The 22,194-nt window shown below is 37.5% G+C and overlaps 2 protein-coding genes across 13 annotated transcripts in view; one reads left to right on the top strand and one right to left on the bottom strand.

The window, feature by feature from the left end:
- The window catches only part of BRCA1 (BRCA1 DNA repair associated), a 71,834-nt gene extending 57,982 nt beyond the window's left edge, over positions 1-13,852 (bottom strand). The window contains exons 1-2 of one of the 8 annotated variants that reach the window (XM_077164254.1): positions 13,313-13,852; positions 11,826-11,924 (exon numbers count right to left, since the gene is read on the bottom strand). In XM_077164254.1, coding sequence (XP_077020369.1) covers positions 11,826-11,924; positions 13,313-13,455 — 242 coding nt within the window. In that variant the 5' untranslated portion in view covers positions 13,456-13,852. Of the gene's footprint in view, positions 1-11,825; positions 11,928-12,763 lie in introns of those variants that run through there. The other 7 variants (XM_077164253.1, XM_077164259.1, XM_077164260.1 and 4 more) reach the window with 7 other exon arrangements.
- NBR1 (NBR1 autophagy cargo receptor) overlaps positions 13,283-22,194 on the top strand; it is a 28,520-nt gene continuing 19,608 nt past the window's right edge. For 2 of the 5 annotated variants that reach the window (XM_077164263.1, XM_077164264.1), the window contains exons 1-5: positions 13,895-14,071; positions 17,012-17,122; positions 18,671-18,733; positions 19,388-19,406; positions 20,602-20,624. In XM_077164263.1, the coding sequence (XP_077020378.1) occupies positions 17,021-17,122; positions 18,671-18,733; positions 19,388-19,406; positions 20,602-20,624 (207 nt within the window). In that variant the 5' untranslated portion in view covers positions 13,895-14,071; positions 17,012-17,020. Of the gene's footprint in view, positions 13,715-13,892; positions 14,072-17,011; positions 17,123-18,670; positions 18,734-19,387; positions 19,407-20,601; positions 20,625-22,194 lie in introns of those variants that run through there. The other 3 variants (XM_077164262.1, XM_077164265.1, XM_077164261.1) reach the window with 3 other exon arrangements.

Genomic DNA, 22,194 nt, shown 5'->3' with positions numbered 1-22,194 from the left:
AAAAGAGTAGAGGATAAAAAAAAAAAGATAAAATAAATGAGGCTCAATAATTCATTTAAAAACAAACATATCCAGAGTAAAGAAGTCCTCCTTTAAACAACTACAACTGAGTCAAGGTAAGGCTTTAAGTTCATTCAGTATTTACTAAATGCCTACTGTGCTAGAGGCCAAAAATAAAGCAGAGAATATGATCCCTACCTTCACTGAGCTTTCGGATATCAAAACAATTGTAGTAATCTCTTCAATACTTTACATTATCTTTAGCATTTAAAAGATCAGCTGATACTATTTCCTATTAATTAGTTTTCACTTATAGGCTTGTTGAGCTACCATTTTATGGGTACACATCCTGCCTCTTAAATTCTAAGCTCCACAAAAACAAACACTACCGCTTATATTTCTTTTGCATTTCCTTAAAGCATGTATTTTTTGAATGGTTGCCTTTTCATCTTTTTTAAGAAGTTTCTTAAGATGGAAAATCATTTACACAAAAAGAATAATAAAATGAATTCCATGTACTATCACCCAGCTTCAAAAATTATCAGCTCATGGCCAATCTTATTTCAACTATACACTCTCACCCCCAGCCCAGATAACGTAAAACAAATTCCAGGTAACACAGTATTTCATCTATAATTATCTCAGAGCATATATTAAAAAAAAATAAGATGATATAAACTGAATTTTAAAACTTAATCTTCTGTGTGACACCAAAGGAAAAGATACATATTTGGTGCAAAATTTGTATTTTTGATAGCACACTAATTTAATATGTATGATCAGCTTATTTGATTATCATAACTACATGGAACCTTGGGTAGGGAATGAAATATTATTGGTTTGTACAGATTGGTGTGATATCCCAATACACCACAGAGTAATCTGGGGAGAAGATTAAAAAGTATTTGCAAAGTCCCCTTGAGGGACTGGGGAAAAAGGGGAAAATATTAAACTTTCTCAGCTACGGAAGAAAGACCTGATATTCTCGCAAGCACTGGAGACTGCCAATTTGATGGGCTAGGCCCTCGATCTTGGGGCTTGCCCTTATAAAACTTATTTCCGCAGAGGAGAAGCTAAGCCTCCTGATAATTAAGAGTTACCCTCAGTGAACCTCTTTTGTCGCTCTATTGTGGCCTCTCTCTCTAAGCCAACTTTACAGTGAACTCACTGCTCTTCCCTCTACATGGGACACAACTCCCAGGCGTGTAAATTTCCCTGGCAATATGCGACATGACTCCCGGAGATAAGCCTGGTCCTGGTATCCTGGGATTGAGAAAGCCTTCTTGAACAAAACAGAGAAGAGAAATGGAACAAAATAAAGTTTCAGTGGCTGAGAGATTTCAGAGTCAAGAGGGCATTCTGGAAGTTATTCTTATGCATCATATAGATATTCTTTTTTAGTTTTTAGGTGTTTTAGAATAGCTAGAAGGAAATACCTGAAACTGTTGAACTGTAACCCAGTACCTTTGATTCTTGGAGATGACTGAATAACTATATAGCTTTTACAGTGTGACCATGTGATTATGAAAACCTATGAATGACACTCCCTTTATCCAGTATATGGACAGATGAATAAGAAGAAGAAAAAAAAAACAGTCAAAAAATAAATAAATAATGTGCGAGGGTCTGTTTATTGGTTTTCTTTCTCTTGGGAACAGTGAAACTACCTAAAATTGAGAGTGTTGATGGATTGTGGACTTTGGACACTATATATGATCCCTGATGAATGCAGGTGGTTGAAGGATGCACTTACTGAGAAGTAGATTGGCAAAACAATAGCGATACTTATGAATGAATGTTGTGCTGCTACAAAAAGGGAATGAAGCTGTGAGGCAAGCAACAATGTGAATGAACGTGTGGGACATCTGGTGAGGCAAAACAAGCCAGAAACAAAAGAACAACAATGGTACGGTCTCCTTTAGAAAATGCTTACAAGAAAACGGGGGCCTAGATAGTAAACTTTTATAGCAGACACAGTAGTCCAGAGAGGTAATTATTATTTCTGGATTTTGAGACACTGATAATATACATATAACCTGATATTTGGAGATAAGAACAAAGCCGATCAGGTTGAGGTTAAAGTAATTCAGAACACAGGGGTAAGGAACACAGTGTCCATATTTCAGAACCACACATACTCTTTGAGACCAAAGAAAGGTTTAACTGGTCTGGAACAAAAATCTTCTGTAGCACATAATCAAACTCAACCTATCTGTATAGCTCTTTGAATAACTGAAACAGAGGGAGCCCAAAATAAGAAAGAGGCCCTTTAATCCTGTATAACCTAATGTAATGCCTGGATATATCCCAGAGTATATTACGTAGATAATCAAAAAGTATTGGCAAAGTCCCTCGAAGGACGGGAGAAAAAATATGGAGCTATTAAACTTTACCATCAGGAATCCCCTGATACTGTGTCAAACTTTAAGGATACCTAAATCAACAGGCCATGCCCTTGAACTTGAGGCTTACTCTTGTGAAGCTTACGTAAGTAGTGGAGAAGCTAAGCTCACCTATAAGTATGCCTAAGAGTTACTTTCAGAGCACCTCTTTTGTTGACTCAGATGTGGCCTCACTCTCTTTAAGCCCAACTCTGCAAGTGAAATCACTGGCCTCCCCGCTATATGGGACATGACATCCAGGAGCGAAAATCTCCCTGCTGATGTGGGAGATGATTCCCAGGGATGAATCTGGCCCTGGCACCGTGGGATCAACAATTCCATCCTGACCAAAAGGGGGAAAAGAAGTATAACTAATAATGTATCAGTGACAGAGAGAGTTCAAATAGAGTCGAGAGGCTACTCTGGAGGTTGCTCTCACTTAAGCGTAAGTTAGACATTGCTACCTATCATAACCTGCCAAACCCCAACCAGGACCATTCCAGTCAATCCTAAAGAACACCTAGGGCAATATTTAAGATTCCACAAGGGTTCTTTGGACTAGAGCAACTTTCCAGAAACCTAAAACCTCCAGATGGGTCCCTAGTCCAGATAAAGTCCTGAAACCTAAGAGGGCCCAGCCTCTCCAGAACATCAGATAGTTCCATTTCCCTAACCCATATTAGTGACAGACCCTTCGAACATGAAAAACTCAGAATGGCCACAGCCCAAACACCCCTAAAGAAAGGGATAGAAAGATCAAAGGTGATGGAAATTATACACAAATAGGATTTAACAAATGAATATGATTGCTGAATCATTAAACTGATATCTGTTCTAATTTCCAGTATCTTAGAGCAACTAGAAGTAAAAATCTAAAATTGTGGAATTGTAACCCATGTCAAATTCTGAAATATGTTCTACAACTAATTGTGGTGCTGTGCTTTGAAATTTATTGCTTTTTTGTATATATGTTATCTTTCACAAAAAAGAAAGAAAAAAGTCGATTGTGGTGATAAAAAATTATATAAGCCTTCTAGCCACCTATATTCTGGAGCAGCTAGAAGGAAAAATCTGAGAGGATTGTATGGTAGCCCATGGCAAACTCTCGGTTTTGTCCTGTAACTACTTGCTGAAGAGTGCTTTGAAAACTATTGCTTTTTTATTTCTTTGCTTTGTATATATGTTATACTATACAATAAAAAGTAAAATAAATAAATGGTATGGGATGTTTGGTTTTTTTTTTTACTGCTACTTTTATTTTTTAGAGTAATGAAAATGTTCTAAAATTGATTGTGGTGATGATGAATGCACAACTATATGATGATACTGTGAACCACTGATTGTATACTTTGGATGATTACATAGTATGTGAATATATTTCAATAAAATTACAAAAAAAAAAGAGGAATATGTCTGGTTTGTGGTTACTTCGTGCAAAAATAATGTAATACTCATCACAGAAAATTTTGAAAAAATAAAAATTATAAAAATGTTGAGAAAAGAAAAAACATCACCAAAATCCCCATCTCTACCTGCCCACAAAATCTCAAAGCCTTGCTAAGATTCACCCATTTAACAAGTATTTTTTGAGCATCTACCACATGTAAGCACTATTTTTACAGATGAAAATATAGCAATGAATAAAATAAATTCTGTCCTTATAGAGATTACATCCTAGTTGTGATAGACAGTTGACAGAAGTAAATGAAAATATATGAGAATAAGTGCTAAAGGGAAAAATAAAGCAGGGTACAGCATGAGGGAGATAAAGAGTGTAATGTATATGCGTGGAGAGGAGAAGAGTGTTTATAGTCTATACAGGTAGGTCAGGAAAGGCCTCATTGAGAAGGAGATATTGGGGGTAGTGGAATAATGTGAGGAAATAAGTCATGCAACCGATTGGGGAAGAGCATTCCAGCAGAGGCAGAGAAGACAAGGACTGAGCACGACCACTCCTGGTGTTTCTGAGGGATAGCAAGTAGGCTAGGATGCTCAGATTTTGCAATGATCAAGGCGGAAAGTAGTAGAAGATGAGGTCAGGCAAGGGGCCTGAGAAGGTAGAACTTATAGGCCATTGTACATAGTGTGTTCAGCTTTTATTCTAAATGAGAGCTTTCGAAACTGAGTTTTGGTAAACTCCATCAAAGAACAGGTAACCTGGTAGTGTGATAGGAACGTGGTCCTGTTCATTAAACGTTTAATTGTTTTTTAGAAAAGGACCATAAGAAAAGTTTGGGAACAATGGTCTTGTTGTGAAGGGCTTAGAAACACAACTCTTGTAATTGTGGTGTTTCTGATGCAGCACTGGACACTTCAAAATAAAAACCAAAACCCATCAATACCGACTAAGATGGTTGGATTTCTAGTACCAGTTCTCTCTCCTTGTTAGCAGAATGACTTTGGGCCAAGCACTCTGTCCAAATCTCAATTTCATTTTCTGGTAGGATACCCGTCCTACCAGTATCAACAGGCAGTTATGAGAATCAAATTAAATCTTACTTGGGAAAGTGTTTCACAATCTGAAATGCCTAGGATAAATATTTGTATGTTGTTTGGACCACACATTATTTCAAAAAGAAAAACAACTCCAACATGAAAACTCTGATTTATTACTAAAATACCATTCCTGAGATAAACTAGATAGCACAGAAATTATCAGTAAAAGAGAAATTGGATTTAGCCATGATACCAGATGGCTTTCATTCTCACCACTAACTCAATTCTGAAATAACTATATTTCAGTATGACAATTATAACACAAGCTATACAAACATACTCTAAACAAACCTTCAACAGGTGAAAACTCCAATATGTAAAAAGGTAATGACTGTTGAAGAAAGAGTTTGAAGAGGGAAGAGAAGTGCAAAGGAAAAAAATTAAAATGTATCTCTTTTAGAATGAGTGCTGAATCACTGATATTTCTTTTAGGCTCCAGTATCTTAGAGCAGCTAGAAATAAAAACCTAAAATTGTGGAACTGTAACCCATACCAAACTCTGAAATCTGTTCTACAAGTAATTGCTGCAATGTACTTTGAAATTTATTGCTTTTTTTGTATATACATTATTTTTCACAAAAAAGAAAAAAAAGAGGAGGAGTATAACAGAGAAGATAGGATTTAACAAATGAGTATGACTGCTGAATCATTATATTGATATTTCTTTTGGTCTCCAGTGTCTTGGAGCTGCTAGAAGAAAAAATGAAAAATCGTGGAACTGTAATGAGAGTAAATGTTTATCAAAAAGTGATCCAACTATTTTAGATACTTTTCAAACCAGGCAATATTTTAGGCCTACTGCATATGTGCATTTTGAGCTTCTAACATGGATAAGTGAATTGACAGAAAAAGGGGAAGAAAAAAAGAAAGAAACAGAGGTTTTTGTGGCTGTGTATCTACAAGGCTTGACTGCCTCTGGATACAGCAGCAGGACTTTTCAGGCTGCAACTGCCCCAGGCATAGGCAGAAGTGAGCTCTTTTGGGGGCTTGTCTGGAGCCTGTGCCTTCCCCGGGGGAGGGGTGAAGCCCAACTCAGGTGGAATCCCTCCATCAAGGAATTCAGACACCAGGGCTTGGTAATTTGAAGCCATTAAAATCAGCCTACAACCTCTCCTCTGTCTCCACCAAGCCCCCAGCAGGGAGAGTCTGCCAAAGTTAAAGGTACAGCATCATCTTATGCTGGTAGGACCTGCAGTCTGACAAGCGCCACATACTGGGCAGGATAAGAAAAACAGAGTCCAGAGACTTCACAGGAAAGTCTTGCAACCTGCTGGGTCTCAACCTCAGGGAAAACCAACGTAGGCGACTCTTTCCTCCTGATAGGAGGCCAGTTTGGTCTGGGAAAATCTGGCTGAGATCAACAATATCTAAGTAGACCCTCCTAAGTCTGTGGAGAGGAAAGGCACCACACAAACAGGGCAAGAAACAAGAAAACAAGAACTGAAAAATTCTCCTCTGTTAAACAAAACTTAAGCTAAAGGTCCAGATAAAGCTGAATGGAATTTCAAAGAACAGATAGACAACAAATTCATCCAGCAAGACAACCCTAGATAAAAGAAGTGAAAGCAATTTCCAGAATAAACTAATCAAGGTATTTAAATGCCTAGATGCCAGCAAAAAAAAAAACAAATCACACTAGGAAAACTGAAGATATGGCCCAGTCAAAGGAACAAACCAACAATTCAAATGACATACAGGAGCTGAAACAATTAATTCAGAATGTACGAACAGACATGGAAAACCTCATCAAAAACCAAATCAATGAATTGAGGGAGGATATAAAGAAGGCAAGTAAAGAACAAAAAGAAGAAACTGAAAGTCTGAAAAAACAAATCACAGAACTTATGGGAATGAAAGACACAGTAGAAGAGACGAAAAAAACAATGGAAACCTACAATGGTAGATTTCGAGAGACAGAACATAGGATTTCAAAACTGGAGGACGGAACATCTGAAATCTGACAAGAAACAGAAACTATAGGGAAAAAATGGAAAAATATGAGCAGGGACTCAGGGAATTGAAAGACAATATGAAGCACACTAATATACATGTTGTGGGTGTCCCAGAAGGAGAAGAGAAGGGAAAAGGAGGAGAAAAACTAATGGAGGAAATTATCACTGAAAATTTCCCAACTCTTATGAAAGACTTAAAATTACAGATCCAAGAAGTGCAGTGTACACCAAAGAGAATAGATCCAAACAGACATACTCCAAGACATTTAATAATCACAATGTCAGAGGTCAAAGAGAAAGAGAGGACCTTGAAAGCAGCAAGAGAAAAGCAATCCATCACATAAAAGGGAAGCCCAATAAGACTATGCGCAGATCTCTCAGTAGAAACCATGGAGGAGAGAAGACAGTGGGATAATATATTTAAATTATTAAAAGAGAAAACTGCCAACCAAGAATTCTATATCCAGCAAAATTGTCCTTCAAAAATGAGGGAGAAATTAAAACATTTGCAGACAAAAAATCACTGAGAGAATTTGTGACCAAGAGACCAGCTCTGTAAGAAATACTAAAGGGAACACTAGAGACAGATACGAAGACAGAAGAGAGAGGTGTGGAGAAGGGTGTAGAAAGGAAGACTATGAGTAAAGGTAAAAAGAAGGAAAATTAGATATGACATATAAAATCCATGAGTAATAACACTGAATGTTAATGGATTAAGCTCTCCAATCAAAAGACATAGACTGGCAGAATGGATTAAAAAACAGGACCCATCTATATGCTGTCTCTACTCAAAGGACACGAGGCCAAGGACACAAATGGACATTTACACACCAATGTTTATAGCAGCATTATTAACAATTACCAAGAGATGGAAACAGTCAAAATGCCCATCAACAGACAGTTGGCTAAACAAACTGTGACATTTACATAAGATGGAATGTTATGCAGCTGTAAGACAGAATAAAGTTATGAAGTATGTAACAACACGAATGGACCTTGAGCACATTATGCTGGGTGTGATTAGTCAGAAACAAAAGGATAAGTACTGTATGGTCTCACTGATGTGAACTGACATTAGTGAATAAACTTGGAATATTTCCTTGGTAACAGAGACCATCAGGAGATAGAGATAGGGTGAGATATTGGGTGATTGGAGCTGAAGGGATACAGATTGTGCAACAGGACTGAATATAAAAACTCAGAAATGGACAGCACAATACTACCTAACTGTAATGTAATTATGTTAAAACACTGAATGAAGCTGCATGTGAGAATGATAGAGGGAGGAGGGCTGGGGACATAGATGAAATCAGAAAGAAAGATAGACGATAAAGATTGAGATGGTACAATCTAGGAGTGCCTAGAGTGTATAATGATGGTGAAATGTACAATGTACAAATTTTAAAAATATTTTTGCATGAGGAAGAACAAAGGAATGTCATTACTGCAGTGTGCTGAAAATAGATAATTAATACTTTAAAATGCCACCTTATGTGTGAGACTAAATAAAAAAATGTTTATTTGTTACAAAATTTATATTTTGACTAGAGCATTTCCTAATATAACTCATGTAGATAGTTTGATTGAATGTCAGAAGTACTTGGAATCTCAGGTAGGACATGAGATTTTGTTGGTTTGTCCAGAGTGATGCCCGGATGAATCCCAGAGTGATCTGATCAGTGACTGGAAAAGTATTTGCAAATCCCCCTTTGGAGAATGGTGAGAGTGGGGAAAAATTCAACTTCCCCAAGTTGAATTCTTGATATTCTCACAAGCAGTGTAGACAACCAAAGCTATAGGCCGAGCCCCCAGTCTTGGGGTTTGTTCATATGAAACTTAACCCCACAGAGGATAGGTCAAGTCTATTTAAAATTTAGGCGTAAGAGTCACCCCCAAGAGAACCTCTTTTGTTGCTCAGATCTTTTGTTGCCTCTCTCTCCAGCCAACATGACGAGCAGTCTCACCACCTTCCCCCTCTCTGCGTGGGTCATGACTCCCAGGGGTGTGGACCTTCCTGGCAACATGGGACAGAGATCCTGGAATGAGCTGAGACTCAGCATCAAGGGACTGAGAAAAACCCTAGAATGAGCTGAGAATTAACATCAAGGGATTGAGAGAACCTTCTCGACCAAAGAGGGAAGAGTGAAATGAGACTAAGTGTCAATGGCTGAGAGATTCCAAACAGAGTTGAGAGGTTATCCTGGAGGTTATTCTTATGCATTAAGTAGATATCACCTTGTTGTTCAAGATGTGGTGGAGAGGCTGGAGGGAACTGCCTAAAGGTGTGGAGCTGTGTTCCAGTAGCCATGTTTCTTGATGATGATTGAACCATGATACAGCTTTCACAATGAGACTCTGTGAATGTGAAAACCTTGTGTCTGATGCTCCTTCTAGCTACTATATCAACAGAAGAGTAGAACATATGGAATAAAAATAAATAATAGGGGGAACAAATGTTAAAATAAATTTAGTTTGAAATGCTAGTGGTAAATGAAAGCAAGGGGTAAGGGGTATGGTATGTATAATCTTTTTTTTTCTGTTATCGTTTTATTTCTTTTTCTATTATCTTTTTATTTCTTTTTCTAAATCGATGCAAATGTTCTAAGAAATGATGAATATGCAATCTATGTGATGATATTAAGAATTATTGATTGTATATGTAGAATGGAATGATAGCTTAATGTTTTGTATGTTAATTTTTTAATTAATAAAAAAGTTAAAAAAAGAATGTTTGTATGTCAAAAATATGTGCATGTCAAGAATGTTTGGTATGTTCATTTGTTGTTTATAATAAAAATATTTTTAAAATTAAAAAAATGAAATAAAAAAATAATTGCAAACTATACTGTTCTGAGTACTACACACACACAAAAAAAGTAAAATAGGTACTTTTGCCATTGAAAACGTTTAAAGTTTAACAAGTGACTAGGATAAACAACTTTGGTTCAAAAACTAAAAACTAATAGAAAACATAAAAAAAAAGAGCTAGAAAACATACTAGTTGGCTGAAAACAAAAATGTGGTATTAATTTTCATTCTTGTATCTTTAATTTTCATGTATCTGAATTTTTTAATTGATAATTTTATATGCCAGAATGAAAAGGAACATTACATTTTTATGACAAGGCTCATGGAAATGTAAAATAAATGGACCCAAATACCACATTATGGAGGACTTTTTGATCAGCCTTTATAATTATCATGAGGATTCTACAATAACTTGTGTGCTTTGTCAAAAGCAATTTTTCCCCCAAATTGTCATTTCCTGCTTTCTTGGTTCTGATTTTTCTTAAATTATATTGTAAATCTCATTTAGTGCTTATGCTTTTGTATAGTTGAAATGTTGAAGGACAAGGGGGAGGAAGGTTACTTATAAATCTTGTCTCTCTCTGAAAATAGAAAGCACAACAGAGAGAAAACACAACTTGCATTTTCCTTAATGTTATCTGACTCCATTTATGAAAAACAACTTTCATGAAGTACGAAGAAAAATCTACCTGAATTGATCCTTCCTTGAGAGTAAGAGGCAGCTTTTCAATTTACTTTTTAAATGTTACCCACCACTCAATACCATACTAAAAACACTACATTATCAAAGGATCAATTTAATTTATTCAGCAAATGTTTATAAGTGCCTATTATGTCTCAGGCACTGTACTAATTACTGAGGATACAGAAGTAAACAAAACAAATAATAGCCTCCGCCTTTGTGGAGAGTATATTCTGTGGTGCTAGAAAAAAAGGCAAACAAATTATATAGAATGTCAAATAGTAAGTGCTATGTAGAAAATAAAGCAGGAAAGGGGGATAACGCAGGGGGTGTTACAATTTGAAATAGGGTTGTCTGGAAATGCCTCTTTGAAAAGGAGCCATTTCGATCAAGATTTGTAAGCAATGCGATTATCAGCAAAAAAGCATTCCAGGCATAGCAAGTGTAAAAGCTCAGAAGGCATGGTTAAGGCAGGAAGAATGTAGCCAGAATGACTACAGTAAAGAGAAGTGGAGAAGAATAGGCAATAATTCTAATCTTCCTTCTGGACTTTCTGAAAGATTCTGAGGTATGGCTTTTCATTTACACATTGCAGATACAGTAGAAACTGTAGAGGTCATTAGTAATCGTTTGAGGGTTCTTAACCTTTTTCTGACATGGACCCCCCTATAGCAGCTAGTGAAGCTCATGGACCCTTTCTCAGAATAATGCTTTTAAAGCATTATTAAATACATAAAAATATAAAATTACATAAGTCACTAGTTATATCGAAATAGAGTTCTACCCATAAGCTTCCAAACATCCTAAAGGGACTCCTGAATATCACAAGGGAACTTTCTGGAGGAATGACAATGTTGGGCTTGGGTTACATAGGTACATACATTTGTCAAAACTCATTAAGTTGCACACGTAAGTAAATTATACCTCAATTAAAAAAAAAAGAAACCAACCCTGAACTATCTAGTCTCCTCTTCATTTTATAGATGAAGAAAAACAAAAGCCAAAAAAATCAGAGAAACTTACTAAAGGCTTTGGTAACTTGCAGTGTTCTTATATGTACAGAGCTAATCTCACTCAAAGGTTCTCCCAACAACCTATCCACTCATAGACACCAATCATTCATGATTTTATTGTGTATGAATTACATCCATTCCAAGTGATCAAGCTGGAATAAAAGCCCCATAATCACTTAATCCAAACCAGATTCCTGTGCCAGTGCAGAACCAATCAAGGCAGTTCATAGATTAGAAGAGAGGAGACTACTGTGTGTGTTAGCCGGTAGGGGTAGGTTAGAAAAGGGAGTGGGTAGAGACAGAGTGGAGAGAAAGGAGTAATTCACTGTATTTTTAAAACTCTTCAGTTAATAAAAGCAGCAACTTTAGCGGCCCGATCTAAAAGGCCTTATCATAATTTTTTCCTTCTTAAAAGATAAGGTCACCTCTACTCATTTGCAAAGGAGATAATCATATAAGAATCCCAAATTAATAAAGTCTTCTATTGACTCACCAGATTGGACACTCTAAGATTTTCTGCATAGCATTAAGGACATTCTGTACTTCTTCAATGCGAGCCATAGATATATCCATTTCTTTCTGTTTCACTGAACTTTAACACAAAAATTAAAATACATATATATATAAATTACACGGTTGATAAAAACAACAGATCACGTTTAGGTGTGGTTTTTAAATAAGAAAAATGTAAGATTGAAGTGTTTTAGATTTGTATCACCCAAACAGCCAACGAAAAAGCCCTTAGTAAAACATTTTTTTTTCTAAAAATTGCGTTTTGTGATTAATTTCAATTCCTCATTTTCTTCACAACAGCCTCCAACTCCCTCCTTTTGGTTCTTTCCTTTTTCCATGAAAAGGAAAAGTACGGTGAAGTGACTGGTGGTAGCCTCAGCTTTCTCCAGTCATTCTGGCTGTTCTGTTTTTGTTGCTTAAAACCGAAACCAACCACAAAAACAATGTCAACTAATGCTCCGCACCCCTACCATGCTCCAGTGTTCGCAATTCACCTGCACTCATCGCAGGATCCTCCTTAGGCACGTCCCAGCCAGCAGCACCTGTTACGACCAATCCCGCTCTACTTCCCTTTCCTTAAACTCTTGTCCTTTTTCAGAAAATGCATATGGATCAGTTCTTAAGGATACTCCCGCCCACAAAATCCTGTCTCTTCCTCTTCCTCAGAGCACTTTTCCAGGACAGATTTCTGCCCTCTTCCTTCCTCAGAGTAACCCCATCACCACCACTATACCAGCCCATTACGTCCTAATCCTCAGAATTCCCCCTAGGGGAATATCCTGGCCCCCTTATTTTCTTCAGTGTTTTCAACCGCCTGTGACCCGCACCGGCCCCCTCCCCAGGTTTTCCCCAGACTCACAACGTCTTAGACGCCTCAGATTCCCGCTTTGCCCTCTCCTCTGCCAGATAAACACTTACCTTGGTCTTCTTCAGGCCTCTTCTTAAGAGTCCCCTCTTTTACTAGTTTCCCGCCGGACACTCGGAGGGCTCCTCTAGGTCCCTCTCCCTGCCCCAGGACGCTCTCACCCTTATCCAGGTGCTCTCACCCTTATCCAGAGCAAAGAGTCCGGGTTTCCCGGGTCGGACGGCCCAGTTATCTCAACATCCCGGAGAACATGCTGGGGCCAGGAAGCCTCAGCGACCTGACGCCGCGCAGAAGCAGCTTCAAGTTATCTGAAATTCGCGCGCTTTTCCGTTGCCACAGAAACGGGCTGCAGCCACTGAGCGAGGGCCTCTCGGAATACGAGCTCAAGATACGTAAACGGAAAGGCGGAGCAGAAAGTCGAGCATCTCTCGAGGCTGTCGATTGGTCTAACACTCTTTCTCCGCATTACGTAATTTAAAAAAGTCGGAAGAGAAATAATTCTCCCTGTTTTTTCAATCAAGCGTCCGCCCCGTTGCCTAAACGCTGCCAGTTGCGTATTTATTACGTCACAGTAATTGCCATATCGAGGTCGGAATCGTTACCTGAGGCTCGAATATGAGCGCGAGATAGTGCCCAAAAACGGTAGCAAGAAGAGGTCCCATTCCCTCACTCTTTCCGCCGTAATGGAAGTCTCCAGTTTAGGTAAATAAAAGAACTGTAGGGCAAAAACTACGATTTCCAGCATGCATTGCGAAGCGAAGGGCTTTAGCCACAGTGTTCCTTGGAAACTGTAGTCTTATGGAGAGGACCTTCCGATATTGGAAGTGGGCACAGTTCTCACGGAAACCCAGTTGACAGATTGGAGCCCTCTGCGCGGCTTATATGGACGTCAACATCTATGCATTTCGCATCTGGACAGCAGAGTGTACGCTAAAAAACTTCAGTCCAAGGAAGACTACAATTCCCATCCAGCTCCACGAGTCTTGGGCTAGTAATCCTCTAAGGTTAGTGACCTGAGAAAACGCAGGGAGTTCGGATATATCCGGGAAGGGGAAATTCGCTCTGACCCAAGTCTGCGCACTCGTGGTTCCGCCCCTCTTCCGGAGTGTTTGTTATTGTTGTGCGAGTCAGGCTGCTCCCGCCCCGTCCCTGCCAGCGCAGCTCCGGCCTATCAATGGGGTGGCAGCTTTGAGGGACAAGTGGGGAAAGCCAATCATGTTATCGGAAACTCAGAGAAGCAGGGGACTAGGCCCTGTCCCTCTCCGCCATGTTAGATTCACCCCACAGCTATAGCTTCAGAGCTGGCAGCAAAAGGTCCTTGCACTGGCCTCTGGCAGGCGCCCCCCGGGGGCGGGAAGCTGGTAAGGTAGCAACTACGGTTACCTAGAGGTGGGGTCACGTCGAAATAAGAGGGCTTGGAGAGATTCAAGGGAAGAACTTGCGAAAGAGAGGGGCAGCTCAATCTATGTGTGGGGGTAGCCGGTCTTTCCAGAGACCTGGTATGAGAGCCGCTTGTGTTCTGAGGGACTGAGGAGGGCAGATGGCGCCGGAGAGATGGAGGGTCCATGGCTGAGAACGTCCAGTTTATGCTGATGGAAGGCCTAGGCCACCCTCACTCCCAGCACAAAGAGCCCCCTCCGTAGGCAAAGAAAACGAGAGAGTCCTTAGGGCATCTTGGGGATTGGGGTACCAGGAAACGATAGCTGGACGATTAGGATCAAGTCTGAAAGAAAAAATAAAATGGCACTGCCCACAGGTCCACCTCACCTTATCCCCCTCCTCTTTTTGCGAACGTGGTAAAAAGGTCTCTTTGGTTAAGGACCTCAGGTTTTGGAAAGGCACCATTTTTCTCTTTTGTCAGCATCCAGTTTTTAGGTCTCATTTTATTTTAAAGCCTGGATAGCTTGTTAAAGCTTCTGGTGGAGACAGTAACCAAAGCTTAGGTTCCCGATTGTAAGTCTGAATCATTAAAGGGATTTTTAGAGCTGATAAAACCAACATAGAGGAAAAAATGGCTTGTGCCAAGTAAAGGTGAGTCAGTGGCGTGAAATTATAATAATGACAGTTATGAAACTGAAGTCCTAGGCCTCAGCTGCCTGACTGTACTGACGTTAAACTTACAGGGGCAGATAGGGCTAGCCATAGCTTTGGTATTTTCTCAAAGTTAACACTAACGCTTTTCTGAAAAAGTTTTCCGGTGGAAGCCAGAGATAGGCTGTTCTTTATGAAGACTTGAATATGCTCCAGCTAAACTAGAACCCCTTACTTCCTGTTTTCTTCCCATCAGCAGACCAGCTGGATGAACTCCAAAGTACCTAAACTAATTTCCAACTGTGTAGGTTGAGAAAAGGGGAGGAAAATTAGTTTCTTTTGGGCTTTGAAAAGTGTGGAACTGTGTTTCTTAGAAGTTGGAAAGTATTTTAAAGTATCCACTTTGGGCAGATAGAGTCAGTCAGTTACTCCTTTTCCCAGATTTTTTTTGCCCAAGTTCTTGGGGAGTGGTGCAGAGATTCTATCCAAACTTTAAGGACCCCAAGAATTGCATTCCATGTGAATGAATTCTAGATGTCAGCAAGATTAGTGCTAGAGACTGATTTTGATGGTAAACTTGGTTTCCAGGTAGGGATAAAGAGTAGACAAGTTCGGGGATAATTGTCTTTGGGATTAAAAAAAAAATTCTTCATCCTTAGAGAATTCAAGGTGGTTTTTAATGACAGTGTTAGTTGTATTTCTCCACAAGGTGGTGTTATGCTGTGGAAAACAGAACTATTTAGGGCTCTAAAGACTGGTTTATTATATTAATGTTTTATATTTGAATGTGATTTTCAAATAATTTACACACATTGTTTGATTCTTATGATGGCATTGCAAGGTAGGCAATGAAGCAGAAATACTAGACCTCTTTTTTTTTAAAGATAAATGAACTGAAGCTCAGAACCTGCTTGGTTGTATGACTGGCTAAGAACTTGCTAGAGCTGTGTCTAGAATCCAAGTTTTCTGACCTCTTGCGCTGCCCAGTTTCAAAGTAAACTCCCAGGACTTAATCTTGTTCACCTCCTATCTCTTATGTGTGGAGAGAATCTCACTCTAGATGCGCATTAAATACTTGTTGATGAATATATTTAAGAGCTGACTTTTTCCTCTACAACTCAAGTTTATATTTAAACCATTTAGTTTTTTATAAAGTGATAAAACAAAATCCTTAATTAAAAACAAACTGACCAAAAAAAAAAGATAAATAAAGAAAAACAAACTGACTAGAATAGATATTTATTGTTAACTTTTTAGGCATGATAATAGTATTATGGATATGTTTTTTTAATTTCTTCTTTTAGAAGTACATACCCAGTTATTTATGAATGGAATGGATGTCTGTCAAAAGAGTTAATGGAATCCAGTAGGGAAGGCATATTGATGTAAAAAGATTTGGCTGTAAATTGATAATTGTAAAAGTAGGATGATGGGACTATGAGGGTTTATTATATTGTAGATAGATAGATTTGAGATTTCCCATGATACGTAGCTGGGTTTTTTTGTTGTTTTTTTTTTTCTTGTTAGTTAGACCAATATAGTGTGGTTAAAACATTAGCTAACTATGAGGAATCCAGTATTGGTGAGGTTGAAATGGGGCATGTGGATATGAAGGTAACCTTGAGTTGATTGTTGGAGCTAGCTGTTCATTGCTTTTTACTTTTGTGTGTGTTTGAAATTTCCCATGATAAAAACAGGGACTCAAAAACATGAAACTAGATCAAGAGTATTGAATGCTATGCCTTTGTAGTTTCTTGGATAGTGTTTTGGCCTCTAAATTGTTAAAAATTGATCTAACATTTTAAGTTGCTCAGTTTAGGAAGAGGCTGCTTCTCCAAGAAAAATGTAAACTGTAACTTTCAAGTCAGAGGTTGTACATTCCCTGTAGGCATCTGTCTTGTTCATCTTGGTGTCTCCTGCTACTAGCAAATATTCAATAGGTGTTTGTTTAGTTAATTACTCATTATTAGTTGATTTCCATAGATGGGAACATAATTTAAATGCTTTCAGCAGACAAAAATATTTTTAATATGGAGGTTCCTAGTAACTAAGAATAAATAGCAGAATTTAACACTATCTTCATTTCTTAGGACAATTTTCATTTAATAGTGAGATTTGTTTTAAATTATCTATTATATTGCAAGTTACTTAAGAGCAATCATCTATCCTGTTCCCTGCTGTAGTATTTGTTGAAGGACTGAACGTTTATGCAATTTATGGAACCTTTTCTAACGTGTTTTTCTCTCTCTCATACCTCCTCTCAACTCTAGCCCTACAGCATGGAACTGCAAGTTACTCTAAACGTCACTTTTAAAAATGAAACTCAAAGTTTTCTGGTTTCAGATCCAGAAAATACAACTTGGGCTGATGTTGAGGCTATGGTGAGTGATACATTGTTTTGTTTCTCTCTCATTTAAGTATAGATATTTTTTTCTAAAGGTGATTTTTCCCTGCGTTGTTTCGTAGCTGTAGGGTTTGTCATATTTACCATTTCTGGGCCTTTTGGAAAATTTTTTTTGATAGTAATTCAATGTTCGTATAGGAAATGTGACCAAATAAAGAAAACCTACACCCAAGTTCCTTTTGAAGAGTTTAAATATGGGAAGAAATCTCACTTATTTTTTTTAAGTGAGATAGGATTTAGAAAACCTGTCTGAGGAATGAATTGGGGTGGGCCCCACTCTCACCTGGCACAGGGGAGTATTCTCCTGCCTCAAAACAGATATGTTCCTGTTGTTTGTGAACTGTTAGGATTCTAACCTGTGTTTTGCAAGAGCCAATCGATTGCTTTTATTGCTAGGCCAGAGGTTGAGTATCTCAAAGAAGGGCAGAAAAACTCCCATAGACGCTTAGACAGCAGTTCATCTATTCCTTTTTATTAATGCTTTTCCTCCTTTTGGTTTTTCCTTTGTACTTATTTGTTTTTGTTTGGGTTGCCATGGTAGATGTTTTATTTCCTGTATGACTGTGTTTAACTCGTGAAACCCTTTGGTAAAACCATTTTAACCTGGGTATATGTGAAAAGAACTGGAACAGATCCTAAAAGATAGTCTGGTCTAGTTCTCTATCATCCAGCAAATAGCTGTTTTTACTGTCCTAGATATATGACTATCCAGAAAAAAATTGAATCGTGTTTTCAAATAATCTGAAAATCAAACACAGTTACCTTTTTTTTTTCCTTTCTGGTAGTTAAATATAAGAAAAGGTTAATATTCCTCCATCCCTCTTTCCCTCCATTCCCACCTCTTTTGGCTAACTAGGGTTAATCGCCTACATTTTCATCTTCATGCACACATCATACTAAGATCATACTATAAACATTCTGTAGCTTGCTTTTCACATTCAACAGTTTATTATAGACATAATTGTGAATCAACAGATAAAGATCAAAGCCCATTCTTTTTAAAGGTATACTGTAAATGGCTGTAAATAGATGGATTATTTCCAGGTTTTTTTGGTTTTTGTTTTTTTGCTACTACAAAATAAACTGCAGGGGAGTGCCCTTTATAAATATAACCTTATGTATCCTTCTGTAGGATAGATTTCCCAAAAGTGAGATTAATGAGTCACAAGGTATATGATTTTAAATTTTAATAGCTATTGCCAGATTGCTTTGCAGTACAATTGTAACAACTCAGAAATGCATGATAGTCCCTGAATTCTTGACAGCACTGGATGTTGGGACTTTTAAAAAAACTTTGTCCTTCCAATGAGATGGCATCTTGTTGCTTTAATTTGCATTGTTCTGACTACCAGTAAGGTTGAACATCTTTTCATATTTGTTAGGCATTCTAATTTAATGAATTTTCTGTATATTTAATTTTTATGTAGTGAAATATGCCCTATCTTTCTCTTAATGACTTCTGGGTTTCTCTTTCAACTTGTGGTTTTAATGTCTTGGTCACATGATGTTTGTATTTCATTTGCAGGTAAAAGTTTCATTTGATCTGAACACTATTCAAATAAAATACCTGGATGAGGAAAATGAAGAGGTAAAGTACATGTGGTATCTATGAGTGGGAGCCAGAATAGGAATCGTCTCAAGAGGGATGTGCGGCTCAAATGAATTTAGCACAGCATTTTATCTCACATACGTTTGATAATTGCATGTTCTTAGCAGAGTTGTGGCACTGAGAAGGGATTAAGTTGAAAAATAGGGAAGCAGCAATTGAAGAAGAAAATCTGAGAGATGAATTCAAATATTACACAAACTACCATTTAGTTTGTAATAATAAAAATGAAGTGGCTAATCCTTATTGAATGGTTACAGTGTGTCTGGCTAGCAAAAACACTATGTATTAGGTACATTATTCTCTCTCTTTTACCCTTGAGGAAACTGAAGCATGGAGAGGTTAGGTAACTTTTCGAAGGCACGTAGCTTGGAAATAGTGGGCTAAAGGAGCAAGCCATACTCTTTGACTCCAGAGCACCAGCTCCTAACCATTCTAATTCTGCTTAATGTACCTGAAAAAAGGAGAACACAGTAGTTAAGCAATAAAATTATTATTCACAACTAACTTGTAGTACTGGACAAGCTGAAGCTCTGATCTGTGATTTTACATCTGTCCTCTGAGGTTGGTCTTAGTAGCAGAAGTCTTCAGTTGAGGAGCTGCTTATAATTCACTGTTGTTTTTTGCCTTTTATAGGTATCTATCAACAGTCAAGGTAAGTCACTGAAAGAACCTGTTCACCTTTATTTAAAAAGCCTTATCTGGCAAATACTAGTAGTCAGTGAGCGGGAGGGATAAGGGGTCTGGTATGTATTAGTTTTTTCTTTTTTCTTTTTATTTCTTTTTTCTGGAGTGATGCAAATGTTCTAAAAAATGATTATGGTGATGAATATACAACTATGTAATGACAGTGTGAGCCATTGATTGTATACCATGTATAGAGTGTTTGTGTGTTAAGAATGTATGTGCTTGTACGTTGTTTTATGAATAAAAATTTAAAAAAAAATGTGCTGTAAGTAAAGAATACAAAGAATTAGTATAAAAAATAAAGTATCTCATTAATATTTTCATATTGATTACATGTTAAAATTAGAATATTTAAAATATACTGGTTTTAAGAAATAAAATATACTGATTTAAAATAAACATCTTGTTAAATTAATTTTTTTTTAATGCCTTATCTGTCCATGGGCTTATGCATTTCCATTTATACACAAACCTTGTAGCAATATTCATTTTATAATAGAATTTGATATACAGTAAATTGACATTTGTATTCATTCATCCATGAGCAAACTATATGGGAAATTTTTATTATATATCAGTTTTTTATATATAGGAGGGTGCCTTTAAGTGGTTCCTAAGGACAACTTTTTATATTTTAGAGGTATTTTATATTTAAGATGCTGATCCTCTGGAAATAATATGCATCTCACTTTGACACATATAACTTGTTATCCTGGTCAACTTATAAACAAGTAGTACTCCATCCATTGATGGTTGTTTGGAGCATGGAGTGCATTTTCCCACAGGAACAGTGTTATAAATGAAGATAAGGCTCCCAGGCTATCCTTAAAAATTTTATTTTAACCAGTTGGAATGATAGTATTAACACTGTCCATGAACGTTCTTGAGCCTTCAGCTTCACTAAGCCTTGTATGAAGAAACTAGGTTGAGGTTTCATAACTCAAGGGCTCCAATAGCAAAGAGAGAAGGATTTAAGCGGGAGAACTACCTATGATAGCTTCTTTTTAGAGTGGGGTGAGACAGGCATTTGTTAACAAAAGGTAGTAGCTATTCACATATAAGGATTGTAAGTTAATAATTCTTAAAAGTCAGGGTTGTCTGTGCTTACTAGAATTTTTTGGCTGATGGGGAAATATCACAGTATGCGTTTTTTGTCCTTTTAGGAGAATATGAAGAAGCCCTGAAGGTAATGATTATTTTGACTCATTTTCCAAATAATTTTTAAAATAATGACCAGATATGAACCTGAATTCCGTTAGCCATGGGTAGAAACTAATGAATATAGACACAGTGAAACCTATGTTTAGGGAAACTGATGAGTAGAACATAATACTCAGCAAAAGGTTGAGTTCTTTTTTTTTCCTTCTCATTGCTGGTTTTGATGGCATCATCCAAACATTTGAAAATACAAAGAGCTCTCTGAAAAGATGTTTTCTGGTTCACATTTTTCATCTCCTTTTGTCACCTGTCCCCTATGGAATAGTATGTGGTAAACTGAGGTATTATCTGAATGTTACAATATAAAGTGAGAGGATTTAAGGTATAAGCCCATACAGCTGCATACAATCTCTTGTTTAAGTCAGTGATGAATTATGGTATTCCTTGAGGTCACTTTTTCCTGGTGTACCAGTCTCCTTTTATTACCACCTTTGCAGTTAAGGTTTTTCTATAAGGTTTGACTATCCTTTATGAACTTCCAGTCTAAGACTGAGCTATTTTCCATAATTAATTTTGGTGTAGTGAGAGAAAAACTAGATTTTTTTCTAATTGGGAGTTGGGTGTATACTTTCTGGCTTCTGGTCAAAACTCCTATCCTAGGTGCCATTTGTTTCAACAGGTATAGCCAGTGTCTTCCTGGGTTTTACTTAGAAATCCTTATTTGACAGCTAGACTCTTATTTGGTCATTCAGACCTTCTTCAGTTTCCCATTGTTGGGATACCCATCTCTGTTCTTAATTCCTTGTTTCTATTTCCCTCTGTTGTAGTTTTCCTATTGTCTTCCTGTTTCCTCTCTATTTTTAAGCTATTCTAATATGCTCGTCCCCTGTATGCCAATATTCTTTTCCAACTCTTCTTGGTATTCTCAGAGGCTACAGAAGACTATAAAAGGTCTTCTGTGGTCTTGATGGCTCTTCTTCCTTTCCAAAAACCACTGTTAGCTCGCCTGATCCAGCCAGGAAGCTCCTCAGGAGTTGAGAGTTGATGTACACCTGTCTTACCCCAAGAAGCAAAACTTTATGTACATTTTCATGTTCGGTACTATATAGTGCTTAAGATCCCCTTTATATATTTTGATACATTTCATTTCAGTCGTTTCTTGAGCCATTTTTTCCTCAAATGCTCCCAAACATTTTACTAAAACTTTTTGGTGGTTTATGGTCTGGAACAGGGGCCAGCAAACTGTAAGCTGGCTACCTGCTTTATAAATAATTTTATTGGAACATAGCCATGCCCATTCATTTATATATTTTCTGTGGCTGCTTTTGTGCTCCAAAACGGCAGAGTTAAGTAGTTGTGACAGAAACCATAGGGCCCATAATCCTAAAATATTTACTCTTTTGTCTTTTAAAAAAAAAAGTGTGTTGACCCTTGATCTAGAATAATAGTTTTCAAACTTTTTGACCATGGCATGTTTTTTTTTTAAGTGGAGTAGGAAGTCTAATGAATAAAAATAGATCAAAGAAGAGAAGTTCTTGTTGACAACGGGGGAAGCCAGAACTCCGTCAACTTGGTACCTTCATGGAGCCCCAAATGCT

Source organism: Tamandua tetradactyla, chromosome 6 (genome assembly GCF_023851605.1).
Source record: "Tamandua tetradactyla isolate mTamTet1 chromosome 6, mTamTet1.pri, whole genome shotgun sequence".
Taxonomy (NCBI): Eukaryota; Metazoa; Chordata; class Mammalia; order Pilosa; family Myrmecophagidae; genus Tamandua; species Tamandua tetradactyla.
The sequence above is the reverse complement of the archived record's forward strand: the minus strand, read 5'-3'. Positions and strand labels throughout refer to the sequence as shown.